This window comes from Cryptotermes secundus, unplaced genomic scaffold (genome assembly GCF_002891405.2).
Source record: "Cryptotermes secundus unplaced genomic scaffold, Csec_1.0 scaffold752, whole genome shotgun sequence".
Taxonomy (NCBI): domain Eukaryota; kingdom Metazoa; phylum Arthropoda; class Insecta; order Blattodea; family Kalotermitidae; genus Cryptotermes; species Cryptotermes secundus.
The window spans coordinates 93,477-116,423 of record NW_019721772.1 but is presented as its reverse complement, the minus strand read 5'-3'; the positions used below and the strand labels follow the sequence as shown (position 1 = coordinate 116,423).

The window sequence follows — 22,947 nt, the reverse complement described above, 5'->3', positions numbered from 1 at the left end:
GAAACCTGAAGCTCATTTAAATCATATTTGAAAATCCGGTTCCTCCTCACAGAAAACACACTGCCTGTCTATTGAAATACTAATCTGAATAAGCAACGATAAAATCCGAACGATCATCAGTGACGCCTGTTCAAGTGACCCGTGGGAATTGAGAGAAGCAACATGTATACCTTTTTTGTTCCCGGTCCAAATTACATTGTCAGCCCATCGGAACTCCCTGATTTAATCATCTTAACAACTGCAGAAGAAAGGTTTAATTTATTCACTTGGCATACTTCATTACCCAGTATCCTGTTCCAATCGTAACGGACGGACAGACGAGACAACGACGTGCGAAATATGATTGCCAGAGTCAAGGACTGGGATGAAACGTTGCGTAATTTGATTGAAAAGTAAAAGGAAGACTTCACAGTAAGAAGGCTCCCCCCCCCCCACACCAGTTAATTGCATGTAAATCGGCCGTGTCCAATAGCAAACCGAATTCGTTTGATCTCGTAATTTACTTTTTTCTGGTTACAGTGGCGGATTCAGTTGCAGGCAATGAAGCAGGGCGTGCAGTCTGATCTTACTTTCAATTTAACACAGAGTGACTACAGAAAGTATTTATTACATTGTAGCCTATACAGCACTATTTCCAGCAGGTAGAATTTGCTATGACGGCGTGTTTCCACATATGTATGCCGTCATCAGGTCCGGTTTATAGTCTACTTTTCTTACTTTGAAAAGAAATAATGTAGGCTTATGCGATCTCCAAGCAGTGTGCTGTGTATCCCCAGATAACTTTTGAATGGCTGAACCAATCCTTACGAAACTTGGTATGTATAATATGATACCTGAGTACCATCTCAACGGCATAATTCATAAATCCCTCCAATCAATATCTGTATCTGTATTGTTGCTACGCAACGGATCGGTAAAAACATTACCGCGGCAACAAATACACACGCAACAATAGAACTGTTGGGCGCGTCGTATTCTATGCCGTCAGTTTCGTATCAAAGGCAATTTGGCGATTACTTTCTCCTAGAACTTCAATATTGGTTAGAACTGTTGTGTACTTGGCGTAAATTTTCCCTATAAACCGAGTGAAACCCTGGCTTGTTATACACTGTAGTTTACTGAAATCTGTTTCATGAGGGTGAGACTGAGTCCACTTGGTACTGCAGCCACTGTTTGGCCTGTTGTACCAGCCCAAGTTGATAGATGATGATGATGATTCTGGAACAATCGGTGGAATGCGAATTTGCAAGGGAAACCAAAGTACAAACCTGCCCCAGTGTCACTTTGTCCGCTACAAATCCCAGATGACCTGACCCGGGCTCGAATCCGGGCCGTCCGGGTTTGGAACCCGGCATCTAACCGCCTGAGCTATGGCACGCCCCCCCCCCCGTGAGCAAATCCCAGTTTTAATTGATACTGGATGATGATAATTGACACGTTACCCGAATACCTGTGTGCGTTTCTGCTTGCACCTCGAGAGTGAATCACTAACTTCTTCAAAGAAAATGTGTAGAGAATACTTGCAACAAAGGCCATAATTTTTGCCCAATGCACGTTTTCCGTAAAGCTTACGGCTGTGAAAGAATTACACACCTGAGTTGTTAGAATATGCGTACATCAGTTAACAATTGTAAGTCCAGATACTTTCCTGAGCATTATTTTCAGGTAAAGTTAAACATGTCCCTGCGCTTAACTAATTAAGCACTACGCCATTAAGGCCTATGACATAGTGGAGGTCTAGATCCACGTTTTCTTGACCGATTTGCCCCTGGGAAAAAGTAGCCGGTACTAATTTGATAGGAGGCTGGATGGGCCCCAAACCGGTCTAGACGATGATGTGGAAAAAAAGGAAATTCTTGACTCCTACCGGGACTCGAACTGCGACCTCTGTGTCGTCCGGCCCGTAGCCAGTCGCTACTGACTGAGCCATCCCAGCTGCCGAACATTGTCTTCAGACATTTGTAATTTACTTTCTGCTCTCACAAGAAGAAACAACTTTTCACATCCATTCAAAATCACAAAATAAGTCGCATATGTTAATTTAACTTTATTGGAAAAGTAATAGCACAGGCGGTATAATGACGGGCTACGAGCTGGAGGCAGCGCAAATTGTTCTCTTCTCCAACTCATCCAGACCGACTCTGGGGCTCACCCAGCCTCGTATCCAATGGGTACCGATGGTTCTTTCCTAGGTGTAAAAGAGCGGGGGTGTGAAACTCACCTCCATCTATTACCGAGGTTAAGAACACTTGGCTCTATACCTCCACTCCCCCACAGATCTTCATGGCATAGTACCTGACTAGTTAGGCACAGAGATCACCTTACCTTTACCTTAACTGGAACTTCAAAACTGCATGTATGTCAGGCATAAGAACTGAGCATGACTCAGTGAAGGTGTGGCTGTGCACTCACCTGCGGGCAAGAGCAGCGAGCTCCAGCACCAGCGCAGATGTCCGCAGCCCCTCATGGTGCACCCATGGCCTCCCAGGATCTGCAGAAAAACCAAGCAAAACAACTTATTTCCTTCTGAAGAGTTTTTTTTAAAAAACATGTGCTTTGAAAAATAAATCTATAGATTCTTACAGCGGTGGATATCTTCTGGGATATAACGTCATATAGTCCGTTGAAAGTCAACCGACGTTTCGGAGGAACATTCTGCCTCCGTCTTCGACCCTGAAGGTGGGGGCGACGTGTTCCTCCGGGACGTTGGTTGACTTTCAAACGACTACACGGCGTCACATCTCAGAAGCTGGGACTCTGCAAATATAGTTCATATTTTCGCCTTGGCTTGCCCATAAATTCCTACATCCCAATTTCTTACCCAAATTTTAAACAAAACCGCCTTCCTTAACCAATGGGAGCCAGATATTGCATTGCTAAAGAGCAGCGAATTATTAGCTGGTGTCTGAGAATATGTCGTATTTGTCCATACAACAGCTGTTGTTGGAAAATTATAGTCTAACATTTCGTCGCGCATGAAAGTATATGATGCCGGTCTGTTTAGAATCTCTTGTCTTGTTCTCGTCTCCTAGCCAGAAATCAAAAGACTGAAACATTTTACTTTCTGCTCTGTATGCTTTCGAAAATTGGTACGACTTTCTAAGGAAAGGAAGGGAAAGGGCAGGAAAGGACACATACTGAGTCTCAGTGGGAGCTAGTGTTTTTTATATATGTATATTTGTTAGCAATCAGAATTAAAAACATTCTTTAAGCTAATTTGCTAATTTAAACACCGTCCTCGTGTGCTTATTGTGTCATGATGAGGGTTCCTCCAATGAGAGATCCTCTTCAGCCATCAAGTATATCTGCTGGCCATAATTTCTTTAGCCTTCTTCGTTGTTGCTGTTCCAGTAGGGGCTGCAGTAATGTATTGCTATGGTGTCCTAGTTTATCATGATGTTTTATGCTTTTTTCTTGGATGACTTCTTTGATGAATGGTACATTGAGATCGTCATGTAGGGTCTGATTAGTCACATTCCAAGGTGCATTTGTGATCATCCGCACTATTTTGGACTGCCTTCGTTGCATTATGGCTATGTTCGATTTACTGGGGCATCCCCATAGTTCGATTCCATAGGTCCAAATGGGCTTTATGATTGTCTTGTAAAGAAGTACTTTACTATCTAGCGATGTGCTAGATTTACTTCCAATGATCCAATGTATGTCTTTTACTTCTAGGTCTACCTGTTTTCTTTTTTGGCTATATGCTCCTTCCAAGGAAGCCTGGAATCCAGGTGGAGTCCAAGATACTTAACTGTTAATGACTGTGGAATTACAGTGTTATTTACATGTACGGCTGGGCACTGCTCTTTTTTCATTGTGAAGGTGACTTGGGAGCAAGTGTTGACGATTATATCTGAACCGAAAAGGCAGGCTGAAGGGAAATTCATTTTTTGTACTTTTCTGCATACAATGTTAGGGTGATTAAGTAGAGACCGGCCATGTAGCACGCTTGGGAGAGACGAGAAATGCGTACAAAATCTGAATGGATCTTAGGAGACATGGAAAACAGAATAATGATATTAAAGGTAAAAGATAAAGTTGTCCCTGTGCTCAACGAATTTAAGCATTACGCCATTCCTGTCCATACCCCAATATCCTGCATATTTGATTTCCGTCTTAATATTATTGTGTAGAAAATGTTGGTCTATACAATAATATTAAAACGGAAATCAAATATGCAGGATATTGGGGTAGGGACCGGAACAGCCATAGTCACTTCACTGATGTGATCTCATTAAAACTAGAATGCACTTGAGGATTCCATAATGGGCCGGGCTATTATCGGCTTTCGAGCAAAGTCTCTGCTTTATGAAATTTGTACAGACGAATGCTCTGAAAGTCTCCAGATTTTTGTTACGAGCTTCTTGTACGGAAAGTTTTGTTTGACTGATACAACCAGTTTATTCGCTGTTAAGGAATCCTGAGCTATTCAGCGTAGTTCCAGAAGTCTCGGAGCGGAACGCTGTGTATTGATTAATCTGTTGGAACGCAGTGCCAGATTTAGCTGTGAAAACATTTGTTCTCCAGAAAGAGTTGGAAGCTAGTCTCACTTTAATTACATTCAAGCCAGGCGGCCTTCACGGTCCGGTTGCGTGTCAGCTGCTCCGTCGCGGCTGGCAATAGTGACCAGGGTTCAGTATGTCCCGCTTTCGAATTTCGAGGCCTAAAGACGGGAAAATTTTGTTGGTTTCTCAGTCCGCAAAAACAGGTTTTCCTAAATGATATTGATGAGATGCTGTGCTCTTATCTCGGCCGTGTCGCCGGCCGTGATGATTGAGATTTTTCGTGGTTTTCATCATGTAACTTCCAGGAATTTGACTCAGTTAAGCCACGACCGTCATTCCTAATCCATCTACCACCCGACGCTATGCATTCTCCACAGTGAAACACTCGTCGCTCCTGCATACAATTTCTGACTGCTCACCCTCTAGTTGGACGTTTTACAACCCTTATTGGAAGAACAAGCAGCCAAACGAAAGCTACTCCCCACAACTGTGGGGATGTAATGGGATGTAATGCCATAAGATCTGGAGTTTCGGATGGACATATCACCTTCATCTTTAGGGTGGAAAGAGAAGCCACACAAACATACAGAAACCAGAATAAAACAGAGCAGAAATGACATTTTCCCCCGAAAATTCAGTTGACTATCACGGGAGTAAACTTTTTGTAATCCAGAAGAGAGAGCTCTTCGCTCCTTTATGAGAAGTTAAGGTTATAAATCACGTCTTTTATAAGACGTAATCATGTCTGGAGAATGGAGTAGGCCTTGGAGACACGAATTCAATTTATACTATGGATTTAGGAACCGCAACGTAAAATACAAATATTTACGAATATTAAAAATCTTCAGAAGGGATATTTGCATATTCACCAGCTTGAACAGTTCCACGAACAAAGTGAAAGAATGCCGCACCTTACATTTTATGTCCACAACTCGTCAGTGGAGAAATGCGTGATTGCTCGTGATGAAGTTAGGCACTGCTCAATTTACGTATTTAAGTAAGCCTGTTTGCCGAAGGTTCCTGTGGACCTCTGTATATTCAACGTATAGTTTCGTAATTCATATAAACATTGTAATAATTCTCATTAACATTAACAAAAAAATATACACATTTTAATAGAAATTTTTTTCTTAATTCGCTTAGTGGGGGGTGGAGTCCAACTGAGTCCACTCGGCACGCCGGCCACTGATTGGCCTATTAATAGAAGTTACCTGCACGGTAAGGCCACGCCATAGCTCAAGCGGTTAGCCGCTGGCTTCCCACCGCAGCGGCCCAGGTTAGATCCCGGGTCTGGTCAAGTAGGATTTGTGGTGGACAAAGTGGCGCTGGGGCGGGTTTTCTCCGAGTACTTCGGTTTCCCCTGCCAATCTTCATTCCACCAAATTCTCCATCATCATCATAATCACCCGGGGCAGTCTACAATAGGCCAATCAGTGGCCGCCGTGCCGAGTGGACCCAGTTCGACTCCACCCCACCCCCCTAAGCGAATTAATTACCTTCGCGGTAGCTTAGGTTGGTTGACGCACTGTGTTACAAGCCGGAAGGTCGCGAGTTCGGTTCCCGATGAGGTCATTGGATTTTTCTATTCACCTAGTCCTTCCAGGGTCGATTCAGCAGCTAACAGAAATAAATCTGGAATCTTCCGGGGATAAAGGGAGGTCAGCGCATAAGGCTGACAAACTCACCGCCATTTGTGAGCCGACTGTCTAGAAAATGTGGGAGCCTCGACGTCTCACAACGCTATGGGCCTCCACGGCCTGTTACAGGAATATCTATACTATTTTGAATTGTTTCATTTTTGGTCCGTTACACTATCAATCACAAAGTTAATAGAAAGTCCGTCGAATTTAACAATTTGTAGGTCACTTCTTTATCACATCTGCCTTACATGTTTCGGTTTAAATACAACCATCATCAGAGGCACATAGTACAATCATGAAAACACTGTTGTTGTTTAAGATGTACACAGTTATGTTTGCTGCGTGGACGCTGCTACAATATGTCGACGTGTAAAAGCACAACACTTGCTAGGATTGTTGAATGCACTACCAATTNTCTCACTTTCCATCCGAAACTGTTTTTAAGTTAAAACGCTAATGTTAAAATATTTAAAATATTTAAAACATTTGATGTAAAATGCTAAGCTCCTCCTTGTTAATTCATCCCGAAGATGGGAGATGTCAGTTTGAGGTTGTATGGCTTATGGTTAGATGTTTCACACAACACACAGCACATAGGTTAACACCACATATACACGGTGCCAAATCCCAGAAGACTGCTTTCTTCATGTAAGGCAGAAGTGATAAAGAAGTGACCTACAAATTGTTACACTCGACGGACTTTCTATTAACTTTGTGAATATCTATACCTTTATCTGCGGGCACAACCACATTTAACCGAAATATAATGTACTCTTATGGTGTATATTGTGTGCCATTCGCTCAGGATATGAATGTTAGAGCCACCTTAGCGACTGGTGTATATATATGTTTAAGGACCCCTCTTCATAAGAAAAAAAACTAAAGAACGAACTCGTGGCGTGAGTCCGCAAGCGAGTTATACCGACCGAGCGACCGCCGCTTGTCGGCGCAATGCCCCTCTTCATATGCAGTCATTAAACAAGTTACCTTCTTAAGCACAAACAACGGGCAACAACGAATTCTCCTGCAATTCTTTCGAGGTAAGGACAGTGGAATGTCGAGGGTGTGGCTTCCGTAACACAATCCTACCTGTTTCAGATACTCACTGCGTTGTATTCTGGTGCGTTCCGTGCATCTAGCACTTCCATGCGTGACAGACGCTATCCTTCAACAAGGACATGACCACATTAAATAACAGTTCAGCCATTTATATGACGAAAACTTTCTATAACGTATTATATCTTCTGGAATATAACGCCGTGTAGTCGGGTGAAAGTAAAACAATATTCCGGATTATCACATCTTCGTTTATGCTTCAACTCTCGAAATTGAAGCGATATATTGCGAAACGTCGGCATCCACCGGCGTCCACTAGTTTGTATCGCAGAAGAGATAACTTCACTGTTGCCGCTATGAGAACCTCAAATCCAGCACGTTCTATAAACTGTCCAGCTGGTTGCGGTTACAGAATGTCGGGACTTACTCTGGAGCTGGTAGCCAGTGTGCTCACAGTCTGCATATCTTCGCTTTCTGCTCTACTGACTCCACGGAGCTGAGCCCTTCTTGGGAATCCGGCAGTTGAGCAGCTACTCCAGAACTTCCCAAAATGTCATGGAACCTGAAGCTTCATTACCGTATTCACAACAGCCCTACACTGATCCCTAGCCTGAGCCAGGTCAATCGAGTCTGTCATATCTCTCCAAGATCCAGTTTAATATCAGCCACCCCCCTTGGCCTTGGTCTATCTAGTGGTCTCTTTCCTTCTGGTTTTCCCACCAATATCTTATATGCATTCCAGTTCTCCCCCATGCATGCCACATGCCCTGCCCATCTCATCCTCCTTGACTTCATCGTTGTAATTATGCTTGGAGAAGAATACAAGTTATGAGGCTCCACATTATGCAGTTTTCTCCAACCTCCTGTCACTTAATCTCTCTTCGGTCAAAATATTCTTCTCAAACGCCCTCAGTCTATGTTCCTTCCTTAATGTCAGAGACCAAGTTTCACACCCATATACGTAGAACCACAGGCAAAATTATAGATTTGTAAGTATCCCATTGCTCACAACACTTTAGTCAGATTGTTTCAGTAATCCTTTATTTTCAAGTTAATCTTGATTTCCAATGTGTTTTTCTATTGCTAGTGGGGTGGGACTAAGTCCTTGTACTGCGGCCACTTCTGGCCTATTGTACCAGCCCCAGATGATAGGTGAGTGTGATTGTGAAGCAATTGGTGGAGTGAAGATTTGCAGGGGAAACCGAAGTACTCGGAGAAAACCTGCCCCAGCGCTACTTTGTCCACCACAAATCCCACTTGACCAGTCACAGGATGGAACCCGGGCCGCCGCGGTGGGAAGCCAGCGACTAACTGCTTGAGCTATGGCGCGGCCTTCCACAATGGTTAGAATTCACACAACCGATACATGATCCTTGTTACAGGCTACATTTTCGTTCACTCAGATGTGATAGCTATGCCTGCACCGAAAGAATATATACACAGAGAAACACATACGTACCGACATTGTCTTTGCACAGACCACAGGGCTGTTCCCCTTCGTCCCATTTCTGGAGCACTGCTTAAGCAAGCAGACTGCCGTGGAGCCACGCACTAGCGTGAGGCTATAAATACCCTTGGGTTGAGGAGATACTTAGAAGAAACGCCCTCCCACCCCGCCCCTGATCGTGTCATATGCCAGTTTTTGGTCCCAAAAGGGTGAATGGAGTTATTTTGGTTGGCCCTTTCCTTCCAGGCAATGCCGTTAGCCTCTTTCGTTTAAACTGAGCAGCTGTATCTTACGTCTCTTTGTTCTATATGTGCTCAAGGAACCTTCGCAATCGGAAGGTACCAGGGGAGGTAAATATCTGGCCTTTTGCCGTAACCAGCCCTTGCATCGAGCGCAATGCATACGAAAATAATAGGCTTTAACGCTCATTGTGCGAAACATAAAAAATCAATTAAATATTTAGACGATTTACCAAAAAAGATGTTAAGCATAATTGTATGGAATGCATCAAGAGAAATATCTTATGTAATAATTGCTTTTCTACTTTGCTTTGGAATATGCGGTTGTGTGAATCTACTGGGAGAAAACATGGGTACCATAAACAAGAACACACAAACTTTAATTGACTCCAGTAAGGAGGTTGGTCTAGAAGTATACACAGAGACAACTAGGCATATGTTGCTGTCTCGTGACCAAAATGCAGGGCAAAATCATGACATAAAGGTAGCAAACAGATCCTTTGAAAGTGTGGCACATTTCAAGTGTTGGGAACGACAGTAACAAATCAAAATTTGATTCAGGAGGAAATTAAGAGGCGATTGAACTCGGGTAATGCTTGCTACCATTCAGTCCAGAACCTTTTGTCTTCTCGTCTGCTGTAAAAGTAAAGCTATCCCTGTACCAGGCCGTGAAGGCCCATAGGGTTGTGAGACGTTGAGGGTTCCACATTATCTAGATAATCGGCTCACAGATGGCGGTAAGGTTGTCAGCCTTACGCGCCGGCCGCGCTTTACTCCCCAGGAAAATTATTTAATCAATTCCTGGTACTCATTTCTGTTAGAGGCTGAGTAAACCCCAGGGCCTAGTGCGGCTGGAAGGATTAGGTCAACTGAAAAAAATCCAATGACCTCATCGGGATTTGAACCCGCGACCTTCCGGCTTGTAGCGTAGCACCTCAACCATTACGCTACCGCGTGCCCCTCGTCTGCCGTCTAACAACGCAAAAATTAGAATATACAAAATTATAATTTTACCTGTGGGTCTGTATTGGTGTGAAACTTTGTCTCTGACATTAAGGGAAGAATAAAGACTGAGGGTATTTGAGAACAGGGTGTTCAGGAGAATATTTGGACTGAAGAGGGTTGAAGTGACAGGAGGCTGGAGGAAACCGCATAATGAGGAGCTTCATAACTTGTACTCTTCTCCAAGCATACTTAGAACAATAAAGCCAAGGAGGATGAGATGGGCAAGGCATGTAACACGCATGGAACGAAGAGGAATATGTATAGGATATTGGTGGGATAGCCAAGAGGAAAGAAACCGCTAGGAAGACCAAAACGTTTGTTGGTGGATAATATTAAAATTGATCTTACAGTAATAGGATGGGGTGGTATGGGCTGAAGTGGTGTGGGCGCGATACAGAGCAGTGGAGCACTCTTGTGAACACGGTAATGAACCTACGCTTTCCATGAGAACTTCGAAAGTTCTTGAGTAGCTGCACACCTGGCGGCTTCTCAAGAAGGGCTCAGCTCCATGAAGCTAGTTTTCTTTATTGCTATTGGGGTGGGACTAAGTCCCTTGTGCTGAGGCAACTTCTGGCCTATTGTACCAGCGATGATAGGTGAGGGTGATTCTGGAGCAATTGGTGGAATGAAGATTGGCAGGAGAAACCGAAGTACTCTCGAGAAAATCTGCCTCGGTGCCACTTTGTCCACCACAAATCCCACTTGACCAGACCCGGGATCGAACCCGGGCCGCCGAGGTGGGAAGCCAGCGACTAACCGCTTGAGCTATGGCGCGGCCCATGAAGCTAGTTAGTTACTCTGTTCCGAGAAGTGCCGTACGATCTTTCCCTTAGTCATCCAACGTGTCGAAATCCTGCGGCCTGTCCTGTTGTGGTGCTTTCACAGAAAATGTTCATGTCATTGAGGTTTCAACGCTTCTATTTCTTCTTCTGAATTGGAAATTCCCAGTTGCGTGCGTATTGTATTGCTCTATACGTGAGCATAGACCCCGTGTCCGGCTGGCCGTAGAAATTTAATTTCTGCTGTTTTTTTCCGCATTGTATGAACCCTATTTAGTGCCCAGTTGTAAAAATTTAATGAAATGGAATTCGAAACGCCAGTAAGGACGCTAAAACAAATGACTTCGGTAACTTTAGCCATCGCCATGGCAACGGACATATGCCTGGAGATCTGCACCTGAGGCTGAATGATTGGTTGTCTGCTCCGTCGACAAGAGTGATAACTTTTATCGCTCTTAATCCCATGTTCTGATGTCACGCTACCCCCTCCTGAATAGACGCACATTAACAAATACAAGCTCTACAGTGATATTTTGTTTGTCTTAATTGGCATTAATTGTCTCATTCAGTTTTCCAGTTATCTGTGGTCTAAGTTTTTTGTCTCTTAGTCCTACCTTTTGCTTCACTAGTCCGGATTATCGGGGGTTTACTATAACTAGATCCTGTTTTCAGTAAGTTTCCGGTGGGTAATTCGAACAGAATTGCAGATTGCCTACGCAGGTAAAGGTTTGTTCACCCCCGTGCCTACTTACTATATTTACCCACTCCGGTGTAATGCGGGTTTATAAGCTGAAGTTGCAGGAAGCCTCTCCCCTGCACTAGACTTACAGGTGAGCTTTGTTAGTGGCGAGCGTAACTGGCCAGCGGTCGGTATGTGGGGCGTGCACTGGCTTCTAATCCCGCGCCAACGCAGCAAGCATTACACAGTTCATTATGTCTGAGCTGGAGCTACTTCCGGGTTCCCAGTTTCGCGCTTTCCAACAGAAGGTAATGTTTTCCCTGTGCTTAATGGGGATGTGGAGGTAAGTGGTCAGCTTCACGCCTCGGCCACTTTACCCCCAAGATAGAAGCCCCCAGATCTACTGAATAGGAGGCTGGGTGAGCCCCAAAGTCGGGTCTTGACGTTGCAGAGAAGAGAAAAATCTTGATCCTACTGAGTGGAGTGAAGCCATTTTATTATTAATAATAATAATAGTAATTGTGAGTACAAGTCCCAGGCTGTCGTGCACACAGTAAAGAGAGAACACCCGAAGATTGGACTGCATTTACTCAGTACTCATACGAGCGGGTACGGTGGCCATGGCTGTTAAAGCGACATGGAAACTTTGTTGTAGGGTTTTTATATGCAAGTCATATCCTAATTCCAGAAATCTTCTCTATAGTTGCGCCCTTTTTCACGCTTATGTATTAGGCCTTCTGCCGCCTTCCATTTCATAATTAGTTTCAACAGATATGAATTTTTCTTATATATTTCGTAAGGTTCCTTGGACAGCTGATGGGCCCATCGTAAGGCCTCCCTGTTTACACAGGAGAACACACACACACACACACACAGAAACCGCGGGCATACATTCATGCTCCGAGTGGGATTCAAACCCATTTTGCTACAGTTACTGATCCAAAGAAATTACGCAGCTTAGACAGCGGGTCACCGAGATCAGCTTTAAACAAAATTTTATGTTAGCCAAATTTAATTTCTAAATTTCAGCGGCATTCCTTGCTCATAAGTTTAGCTGGTATGTATTGCGACATTTACAAAGAAAAGAACGGGCACTTTTGGTACTGTTTCATTCAATCTCTGGGCTCGTTACTAGGCGACCGTAATCGGCTGTTATAAAGCAAAAATGATGTACGTGCAAATTTTTTGTTGTTGCTTGGCAAGCGTCTAGTTTATAAAGAGATTGCTTTGCTGCGTCACAGAGATACAGAATAGGTTCGTGTGTTCATAAGGATGTCATAGTAATAAAGAAATTTCTTCTTATTCCTCGAAAGATTACGTTCTCTGGCCTGCTCCCATTCAGAATTGATTCTGAAATTATAAATTTTGTAGACAGTTGGTGGGGACTCCTTGGATGGGGATCAGCCCGTCACAAGATTAAGCAATTTTATTTATCCTTCAAGTTCACTTCATGTTAAGAGGAACGTCACACAACGCTGGCGGGGGGGGGGNNNGGGGGGGGGGCGGAGACTGGCTACATTAACTGACGCTTTTCGTGGGTTTCCACAGTTCTGCGAAGTGAATTCCGCACTGCCGCTACCTTTCTCATCCTCTCCAATTCATTATTCGCTATCATCAAATAATTTTTCGTCATGATCTGAACTCGTTAAATAACTGCAATCCGTAAATGAGAGTGCCCCCGGACGAAGACCGGGTATTTCGCCTGTACTTGTACTGCCTGCTTCTCTGTATGGCGAACACACTGTTATGCTGCAGGTCTGCTAGATACTGTTGCACGAGACAGTTGATTGGGTTTGATGGAAAAACAGAACAAGCTTGGTTCAAATAAAGCGATTCAAGTATACAAAGGCTGACTCCGCTGACAGAGGCTCGAGGAGATCAACTGGCTTTGACTCACAACACAAGGAGCTCCTGTTTCGATACGATGGATTTCGTTTCGATGCTCAACTCTTCATTTATTTTATTTTCTCTGAGGTTGGGNNNNGTAAGTTACTGCGCTTTCAGCACCCAGTACGTAGACGGTATAATGTCCTGTAGAAAGACGGGCAATAAATCCGGAATTAGAAGTAAGCCGTAGTGGCCCAATCTATGTACTATCCCATCATTAGCAGGTGGCTCTGAGAAAACCCACGAACATCCTTAGTCAGGAGAGCGGATGGTCCGGCCGAGTGTTGCAGTTGTTACTGAAAAGGAATTTGCCGCAACTGAAACCAAAATACCAAAATGTGAAGGCGTAGCACTTGAGGACCTCATTGCTAATATCGCCTCTACTGCCAGCCTCCCACTTACGCCTTACAGCCTCTCCTCTTCACCTCCAACTCGTTCTTAGGAGAGTGTCTCCGATCCCCAACAGAAGTTTCGCCGTTTCCGTGTAGAGGCAGTTTGTATTACCTCGTAAACCCAATCATGTATGTCAACATGTTATCAAGGAAACGCTTGAAGTATGACAAGCAAGGGCGGAACCGCATAGAAAACCATTTTTTTATCCTATAACCTTTATTTACCTTCATTTATCAATCGGTCTAGTACTCCATGTCACCTGCATCTGAGTATAGTACGTGGTTTTAGTTAGGCCCTCAGTGCATTTCGAAATATCCTAATGGAGCCATCTTGCCATTCTATCGTCCAGGTCCAGTATGAGGATTAGCACTTCTAGACTTATCCCGGTTATTCCTTGTAGGGAAACTCTGGGATGAAAACTTGAAGTAGGCCGTGACCGGGTTCTGCCAGTTACTATACAGTAAACCCTCTCTAATCCGCAGTAAATGAGGGGGAGGGGAAGTAATCGGATAGATTAAGCGATAATCCGGACTGGTGAAACAAAAGGTAGCCCTAAAAGACAAAAAAAAAATAGAACACAAAGAAATTGAAAATTGATTATACAGTTAATGCTGATTAAAATAAAAATAAAATATCACTGTAGAGCCCTTATTCACTCACTCATTCATGGAGCTGAGCCCTTCTTGAGAAGCCGCCAATTCTGCAGCTGCTCAAGAACTTCCCAGCATTTGATGGAACCTGAAGGTTCATTACCGTGTTCACAAGAGCTGATCCCTATCCTGAGCCAGATAAATCCAATCCACACTATCACATCCTATTTCTCTAACATACTTCTAACATTCCAAGTACTAAATCTCAGGTCCATTTTCTTTCGTTAAGTCGTTTATCCACAGAATATGTCCAGGTCTGAGCTTCTTGTGATCTTTCGTAACAAGCTTATTTTTTACGGTGAGGAGTTGTTAGCCCCACGTCCAACACTCAAGCTGGAGGACCACCCCTCGTTGACTGTCCGCGACTGCTTATCCAATATATTCGCAGCTCCCCTCCATATCTGGAGGCCGTCTCCTCCGCGCCACGCCGTGTTGACAGGTGACCCACCTGACGTGGAGACCCTTTATTTCCAAACTATAAAAAGACAATACATTCATTCGTCGAAGAAGACTCGGAAGTTGTACTTGTTTTTGAACGTAATGATGCAGGTTTGAAGAAACTGTCAAGTTTTGTCTGAACAGACAAGTGACTCATCTGCCTTAACCAAATATCAAGGCGTCTTTTAAAGTATATACTAGTATGATCGCCTATTGTCTGTCTAAAACTTCTTTGAAGGGTAAGTCATACCTCGATTAGGCAGTTTTACGGAAGAAACGGGACTATTGTTCCTGTCGTAAGCTGAAAATAGTATGTAATAACTTTCTTACGACGTAACGACCACGTCACACTAAGGTTAGGACGCATGGACTGAGCATGAGTATCGCACAAAGCCATTTGTAAATATGCGCTAAATGAACGAATGAGACCTGGTTTAATGTAATGGCCCCGCGGTGCGATGGGTATTGATCACGCCTGGATTTACATGGGAAGTTGTGACGTGGTCTTAATTTCTGTTATTCTTTCCGTACTGCAGAGTTCCCTGGCGGTGACCCGAGTAAATCGCTACAGCAGCTGCCACTGCAATCTTGATACTAATTGGCGTGATAGGCTTAAATTTGTTTGGGAACGGAACTGGATGCAGACCAATCCCTTACAGACCATTCGTAATTGTGTGATTCGTACAATGAACAGCAACTGTTTACCTGTTCTTCTAACTAAAAGCTATCCATATAACAGGCCGTGGAGGCCCATAGAGTTCTGAGACGTCGAGGCTCCCATATTTTCTAGATAATCGGCTCACAGGTGGCGGTGAGGTTGTCAGCCTTATGCGCACGCCGCCCCAGGAAAATTCTTGCTACTTATTTCTGTTAGAGGCTGAGTCCACCCCAGGGCCATAATGCGGCTGGAAGGATTACGTGAATTGAAAATTTCAGTGACCTCATCGGGAATCGAACCCGCGACCTTCCAGCTCAACCAACTGGGCTGCCGAGTGCCCCCAGAGTCAAAGCCAGAGTTATAGTAAGACCGACGTCCTGTCGGCCAGTGTATCTCGGTTGAGGTTTCGTCGATGTGACCCGTTCCTCTAAGTACTATATAAAAATTCAGTTCGTACCTCACTGCTGCAAGGAACAACCAGTTAACGCTAGTTAGGGAAACAGTCGGTTTCTGTTGCGAGAACAATACGGAACACACAGACACGCTCTACGGGCAGAATGCAGAGTTTTATTATGTTAAAACAGGTGGTCATACTGTAAACACTGGGCTTTAGAGGGCTAACACATAGTTTATACTAGCCTCACTCTGCAAAGGTTAATTTGATTGTACATAATTTTTCCTTGGAAGCTAAACACAGAGAAGAGGAATAAGGCGTCGTATTGCAGACTTTATATACGGCCGTCTTGAGCCTCCACGAATTATTTTTGCTTTCACGCACAAGCAGTATATAAGAGGAAGTACTGTGGTCACGAAGAAACCTGTCTCAGGATTTTAAGGGATTTACACTTTCTTCTTAGAAGACCCTGAGCAAGAAAAATTTGTTTCTTAGGATGCCATCTCTCTGCCAATCTGTATGTAAGGATGTGATCCTAGCTGGCACCTGACCGGTTAGGCGGACTGAGTCCATATTCGTTGTTCAACAGTTCGTTCATTTCAGGTCATGGCCCGATGAATGTGAACATTTTTTCCCTTGGCACTACAGCCCCAGTGGGCCTAGGCCTACCCCCATGAACTTCTCCGTTCACTTTCGGTTTTTCTAGATCTTAGACATACGGTAGGACTCCTTGGGCGGGTGATCAGCTCATCGCAAGGCCTCTACCTGTACACAAACACAGAAAAACTCACACACACAAACTAAACATCCATGCCCTGAGTGGGATTCGAACCCACGATCCCGGCTTCCGAGCGAGCGAAGACAGTGCATGCCTTAGACCGCTCGGCTACCGTGATCGGCGAATATGAACATTATACACCCAAAAATACGGGTCCCTTCAAATAGGCTCCTAAAAGCAAAATGTCGATTTTCTCGAAAATTACCCTTGTTATTTGATTAAAATTCGGCAATTTATGGAGGCCATCCTCTTAGGAGAACTGTAAAGAACATGTAAAGTTATCCCTGTGATTAACTAATTAAGCACTACGCCATGAAGGCGTATGGGGGAGTGGATGTATAAATCCACACTTTCTGGGCCTCGACGACAGAGGGAGGTGAGTGGTCAGCTTCACGCCCGTGCCGCTTTACCCCCGGGAAAAATCCAGTACCAATTGGATTGGAAATTTGGTGGACCCCAGAGCCGGTCTGGACGACACGGAGAAATGAAAATTCTTGCCCCCAACGGTCGCCCTTGGTCGTCCAGCCCGTAGCCAGTCCCTATCCCGACCCTTGGCCTAGGAGAACTGTATGCGTAGTGAGACCAAACTCGAAATGTCGGTATTACTGAAACCGGCTTTATCGGTCTGTCATTATTACTCGGTATTCAATAACCAGTGATGGTTTACCGAGCAACAATAGATTTCGTTTCCAAGGTAACATAATAAAGGTCAGTCGTATAATAGCAAGTAATGAAAGTAGGCTTATACGATCTCCATGCTATCTGTGTGTCTCCCCGTACCAACTTTTGAATGGGTGAACCAATCTGTATGACACTTGGTATGTATATCATGACACCTGAGCCTATCTCAACGGCGTACTTCATAAATCCCTAACCCCTTATCATTGATAGGCAAACAGCTCGGTTAAAACGTTACCGCTGCAACAAATACACACGTAACAATGGAAGAATTGTTGGACGCTTCATTTTCTATGCGATCCGTGACGTATGAAGGAGAGTAGGCTGTGAGTTCTTACAGTGAAAGCCAGAAACAAGTGCTTGATGCTTGCGAGGAAACCTTTTGGAAAATAAAATTATGCTTTAGAGCAGAACATAGGAAATCGACCTGGTAGGATATGACGTGGACGAAACTGGCTGAGGACCTCGGCAGTGCCGGTTCTGTGGATTATTTTAATATTTTAATACGCTGTTGGCAGGCATAAAAATTGGCGTCGAATGGTAAGATGACAGAAGAATGATGAATTGGAAAGTATTTGGAAGGAAGAGATCGTGGCATGATCGACGTACTATCCAGATGCCTGTGAGGACTGAGGAAGACCACGATTGATCTCAGTGTAGCCGGTGTCCCGGCCGAAGAGCCGCCGAAAAAAGAAACGAAGGGGTTTGTCGGTACACAGAGCCATTCATTTAAGAGTTTTGGTACTAACGACCTTGAACTTCGGTTTGTTCTTATTCTACAGCCTGAAGCACGATTTCGAGCAGTATGTCTTACAGAGTCAGGATACGCTTCCGTTTTTCATATATTTATAATGTTCGTCATTTAGAAGGAATTTAACTGAATTTGGTTTGATGTTTACTAATTAATGAAGTTTACGGAACATGAAAGTTGAGCACGAATAATTGTACAACACCGCCATCGAATTGTATCCTAAATCACTTTAACTCACTTCGCATAGCCAAAACCGATTTTTCAGAAAACCGTGTTTTTATTCACAGTGGTTAGTCGTAGAAAAAATAGATAAAATATATTTATTAATTTCGGGGGGTGCAATTCGGAGAAAGTGTTTCCTTTTTCCAAGAGAGATTATTTCCGTATATTTTCCAAGTTAGCTTATTTTTTGAAACTGTTTTGTACCATCCTAAGTCGTGGTTTGTGTAACGCTTGGTGGTGGGCGGTTGGGTGGCTTGGTCATGAGAGAAGCCTCAGACTGGTGACCGAGTTGACTGTGGTGATGCATGCAGTTCGCTAGGCCAAACACGGAGCTAATCTCTCGGGTAATTTCAATTGTCCACAGAGGGTTTAAGCATTCATTTACAGGGGTCGTGGGTGGATGTGATCGCCAGCCCTCTGCCAGGTTTATTATTGTTGATAAGAGGCTACCCCAGGGATTAAGTAAACAGTTTATATCCCCCAGAAGCTGTGAACCGTCAACCAACAAGCAGCTGATCTGCTCCCCTGTGACTAAGCACCGTACCATCAGGCCCAGGCTCTGCGCATTTCAGGCGTCGGCACCAGATGGAGGCTGTCTTGCTAGGGTTAAAAATTCTCTGGCTTGCTTACTGAAGATTTGCTTAGCGACGCTGTATCTAGCTCAGCTTATAAAGCGTCGACTTGAAGGAAATGGCCTCCGCAACATGTTTCAAGACACCATCCCGACACGATTGTCTATGTTCCGTCCGTGAGTGGGACTCGAGTCGTCCCCTTCAGCCAGTTCGCTGGGTCAAGCTGACAGCATCTCAGTTTATATGATCATTGTGTCGAGCGGTGGGACGATAAGCAAATACTGAATTAAGAAATATGTGCGATGGAAGTGGCCGTGACCTAATTTTAGGTACCCTTGTGTCATTTCCGTGGAGGGGCTAGTGTTGTTCAGGGAAGCCCTTAATCAAAATGGCCCGTCTCTGCTCCGATATTTGAACTCGGGATCTGCTAAGCACTCGACCCTGATGTTTCCTCCCCTATCAGGCGTCTCGTGGGACTCAGGGCCGATCTGAGCAGAAAGCTGTAGAACGAACCCTCGACTCTGAATATGTTCAGGCCGATTCTAAAGCTATAAGCTCTAAATCTGCCTCTTGTCGCACTGGTCCTACTGCGCTGTTTGGGCTTTGATGCTTCAGGTCACGTGGTTACCATGTAATCATTCAGTCAATCTCCTTATTTCTTCCATTCATGATGTTAAGTTAAACTTTTTGTTACTTATTGAACCTCTATACATTTATAATGACTACTCTTCTCTTAGGTTGTGACGTAATTCAAGCAGTTGGCTGCCCGCTTCATACTGCGGATCCTGAGGCCCTGTCCAAGATGGCACACATTTTGCGTCCAGTGGACTGTCTCTGAAATTCTTATTGTAAAAAAAAAAGTAAAAAAGTAACGCTGTCCCTGTAACAGGCCGTGAAGGCCCATAGGGTTGTGAGATGTTGAGGGGCCTACATTATCTAGACAATCGGCTCCAAGATGCGGTAAGGTTGTCAGCCTTACGCGCCGGCCGCGCTTTACTCCCCAGGAAAATTATTTAATTAATTCCTTGTGCTCATTCTGTTAGAGGCTGAGTCGACCCCAGGGCCACAGTGCGGCCGGAAGGATTAGGTCAATTGAAAAAATCTAGTGATTTCATCGGTACTTGAACCCGCGACCTTCCGGCTTGTAGCATGGTGCCTGCGTGCCCCCTGAAATTCTTACTGTTCTAGGTACAAATGTAAAGCTGATTGTCACTCTGTGCCTACAGTTTCGCGGCTTGGTGTAGTCGTGTAAGTTGCAAACCTTACATAATAAAAAGTAACGATATCGCGCGCATTAGGTTGCAGAACAATAAGCGGAAAAAAACATCGCTCTGAAGATAAAACAAAGGCCACGTAGAGTGGGTCTTTGCGTCCTGTTGGCCGCTACCGTGTTGCTCTTTTCGATTCTAAAAAATGTACGTGCGCTACCCGTTCTTGTATTTCGCTGTGGAAGTTCTGAGGAAAGATAACATGTTCCTGGTGTCTTCTATATGACGTTGTCTGGTCTTATAGGTGGGTTACAATATTTCAGAGGAACGTACTGTTAGGATTAGACCCAGTTTGGGTTGGTGAATGGATTTATTGACCACTTATACACACGACTCGGAACTACAAGCAATTAGAGCGCCACCTTTAATCTCCACAATTCACAAATCATCACAGCACCCGTGAAGCATTTTCCCAGCCTGCTGTGTCTTCACTAACCCTTTCCTGGCAACGGCTTCTACAGCGGAAATTCCTCAGCTTCTGTGTTCACGTCTTTACAGTCCGGCGAATATCCCACAACTGAACTGTCAACTGAACCATAGCGCCATCTTTTCTCAGCCTCCCTTGCAGAACTCAACTATCAACTAACTGGGTCGCCCGAATTGTCTTCAAGATAACAACTTTGCGCGGACCGAGTAGAAAATACCTATTCCAACAGTAAATCTATTGTTGTAAAGGCATATTTACCGCGACTTCTGTTGTCTTGCTGTTTATTTCGACGTCCCTGCCTAGCAGTGGGTCCATACGCCACATTATTGTCTCCATCTTCATTTTATGAGTCCCTGAAAACAGAGGCAGAATGTTCCTCCGAATCATTGGTGTCCACCTAACAAAGTAGATGGTCTATATCTCATAGTGACACAATATTAATCTCCCGCCTTGCTTCTACGTACCCATGAAGGGGCTGTCAACGAAATAGTTGACTTTCTGTTTATTAGTGTGTTTCAGTAGTTTCTCTGTCCTTCCTCGCCTCGTTTCGGTGCTTAAGTCAACAGGGATTTTGGTTCATAAAATGGAAGCGTAAAAGGAAAGTCGGTACGGAGGATGTTATGTAATGCGAAGGTGGAAATTCTCCCATTGTCCTGTTGTCCATTCCAGACGTCACGGGAGTCTGCTGATTTAGACGTTAGGACGGGAGGACATGTACACTCAAACGGTAATACTCGTATACGCTTTTCTTCTTATTTCCTTATAAATGGATAGAGTAATCCAAGAAATTGTGACCTCAATACCTCACCGGACTTTTGACTAGGTATGTATTTATTTTTTACTTCCGTTGCCACGGACCCGTCTCTGCCATAGTAAAGTCTGATTAATTTTGATCATTGTATTTTATTTCTGTACCTTATCAACCCTTGTCATAGACTGCTCGTTGTCATAACAACGTGTAATTAATTTTGAGCCAATCCTGTGCGTTCTACTATATAGGTTAGAGGTACAACCCTGAGGCCAATTAATCGCCGTTTATTAAAGCGTACATTAAGAACTTAAGTTCCTGTTTATTTGGTATATAATTTTAGCACAAATACAAGGATGCTTCTAGGGTTGAAAATAATTTGGAAGTCACTTTCCGGCGCTACATGAATGTTGTGAGCATTGAACTTGGTTATGAACGGGAATGCCAGAACGCAAACGCACTGTGACAAGTGTATTGTACAATTTTCCCCTTTTGTGAACTTATTTATCTTCCCACTCTGCCTTCCACTGACGTTTTGTCATGTGTTCCCCCCAGAATAAAACTTAAAATCGCATAAAACAGCGGCTGTATTTCTCCTTTATCGTTGCCGAGAAATAATAATAATAAAAAAGTCACAAGTTATTCAAGCGTTTGCACATCTCCTGGCTGACCTCATTACAATCAGAGGTCTATGAACCCTCCCGACTAGCATTCGGATTTGCAGGATGAGACGAAAATGAACCCATAATGACGAGGTCCGGAACCTTTTATAGTATTTTTATGGAATGAAATATTAGCGGTTTGCATTGAAGGATGTCACACTTATTTTAAGTTTTGACTTAATGCAATCACAACTTTATGTGAATATCGTAAAAAACGCCCTTAACTCTGTAAGTAAATAGAAAACAGATTTATATGAAAAATATATGCGTAACATCCATATCACTATAATCTACAACTTTTGCATAAAGGGTTTTCAGTCAGAAATATATTAAACAAATTGTGAAGCAAAATAATTTATGCAGCTTCGCAATATGCTGTATGAACTTCGATAATATTTATACATTTATACCCAGAATTTCAATGCCCGTGAGGCATTAACGGATTAGAGTACGCCCACTTTAGTTACAGTCCAGAATGTCACGTACCTTATTTACTCTTTTAGTTAAATCTTTTTCATATAAGCGACGGGTCACGCAATATAATCTGAAAGAGAGTAACCAGTTGGGCAACTTACGCATTGAGAATCCGGAGTAACTGTGGCGGGGGGGGGGAGATCGTCCGGATTAAGCAATAGTCACGATTAGTGAAGCAAACGGTAGCCCTAAGACAAAATAAAACTTCGAACGCGAATAATTGGGAAATTTAATGACATAAGTGATGTGGCTGAAGCTTAGATAACAAAATATCACTGCAGAGCTTTATTTAAAACTGCAAAAAGTGGGCACGATTTATTCATCGGCAGAAGACTCGGAAGCTGTACATGTTTCTGTACGTAATGGTACAGGCCTGAAGAAACTGTCCAGTTGTGTCTGCACAGGCAAGTGACTCGGAAGCTGTACATGCCTCTGAACGTAATGGTGCAGGCCTGAAGAAACTGTCCAGTTGTGTCTGCACAGGCAAGTGACTCGGAAGCTGTACATGTTTCTGTACGTAATGGTGCAGGCCTGAAGAAACTGTCCAGTTGTGTCTGCACAGGCAAGTGACTCGGAAGCTGTACTTGTTTCTGA

The 22,947-nt window shown here is 43.9% G+C and overlaps 1 protein-coding gene across 8 annotated transcripts in view; it reads right to left on the bottom strand.

Annotated features, from left to right (window-relative positions):
* The window catches only part of LOC111875765 (Down syndrome cell adhesion molecule-like protein Dscam2), a 150,749-nt gene that overhangs the window by 76,961 nt on the left and 50,841 nt on the right, over window positions 1–22,947 (bottom strand). For 5 of the 8 annotated variants that reach the window (XR_002844797.2, XM_023872263.2, XM_023872268.2 and 2 more), the window contains exons 1-2: window positions 7,255–7,323; window positions 2,413–2,491 (exon numbers count right to left, since the gene is read on the bottom strand). Coding sequence is in view for 7 of the 8 variants with exons in the window: in XM_023872263.2 (XP_023728031.1) it covers window positions 2,413–2,491; window positions 7,255–7,296 (121 nt within the window). In the remaining variant the exon portion in view is untranslated. Of the gene's footprint in view, window positions 1–2,412; window positions 2,492–7,254; window positions 7,324–8,663; window positions 8,728–20,727; window positions 20,780–22,947 lie in introns of those variants that run through there. The other 3 variants (XM_023872267.2, XM_023872265.2, XM_023872266.2) reach the window with 3 other exon arrangements.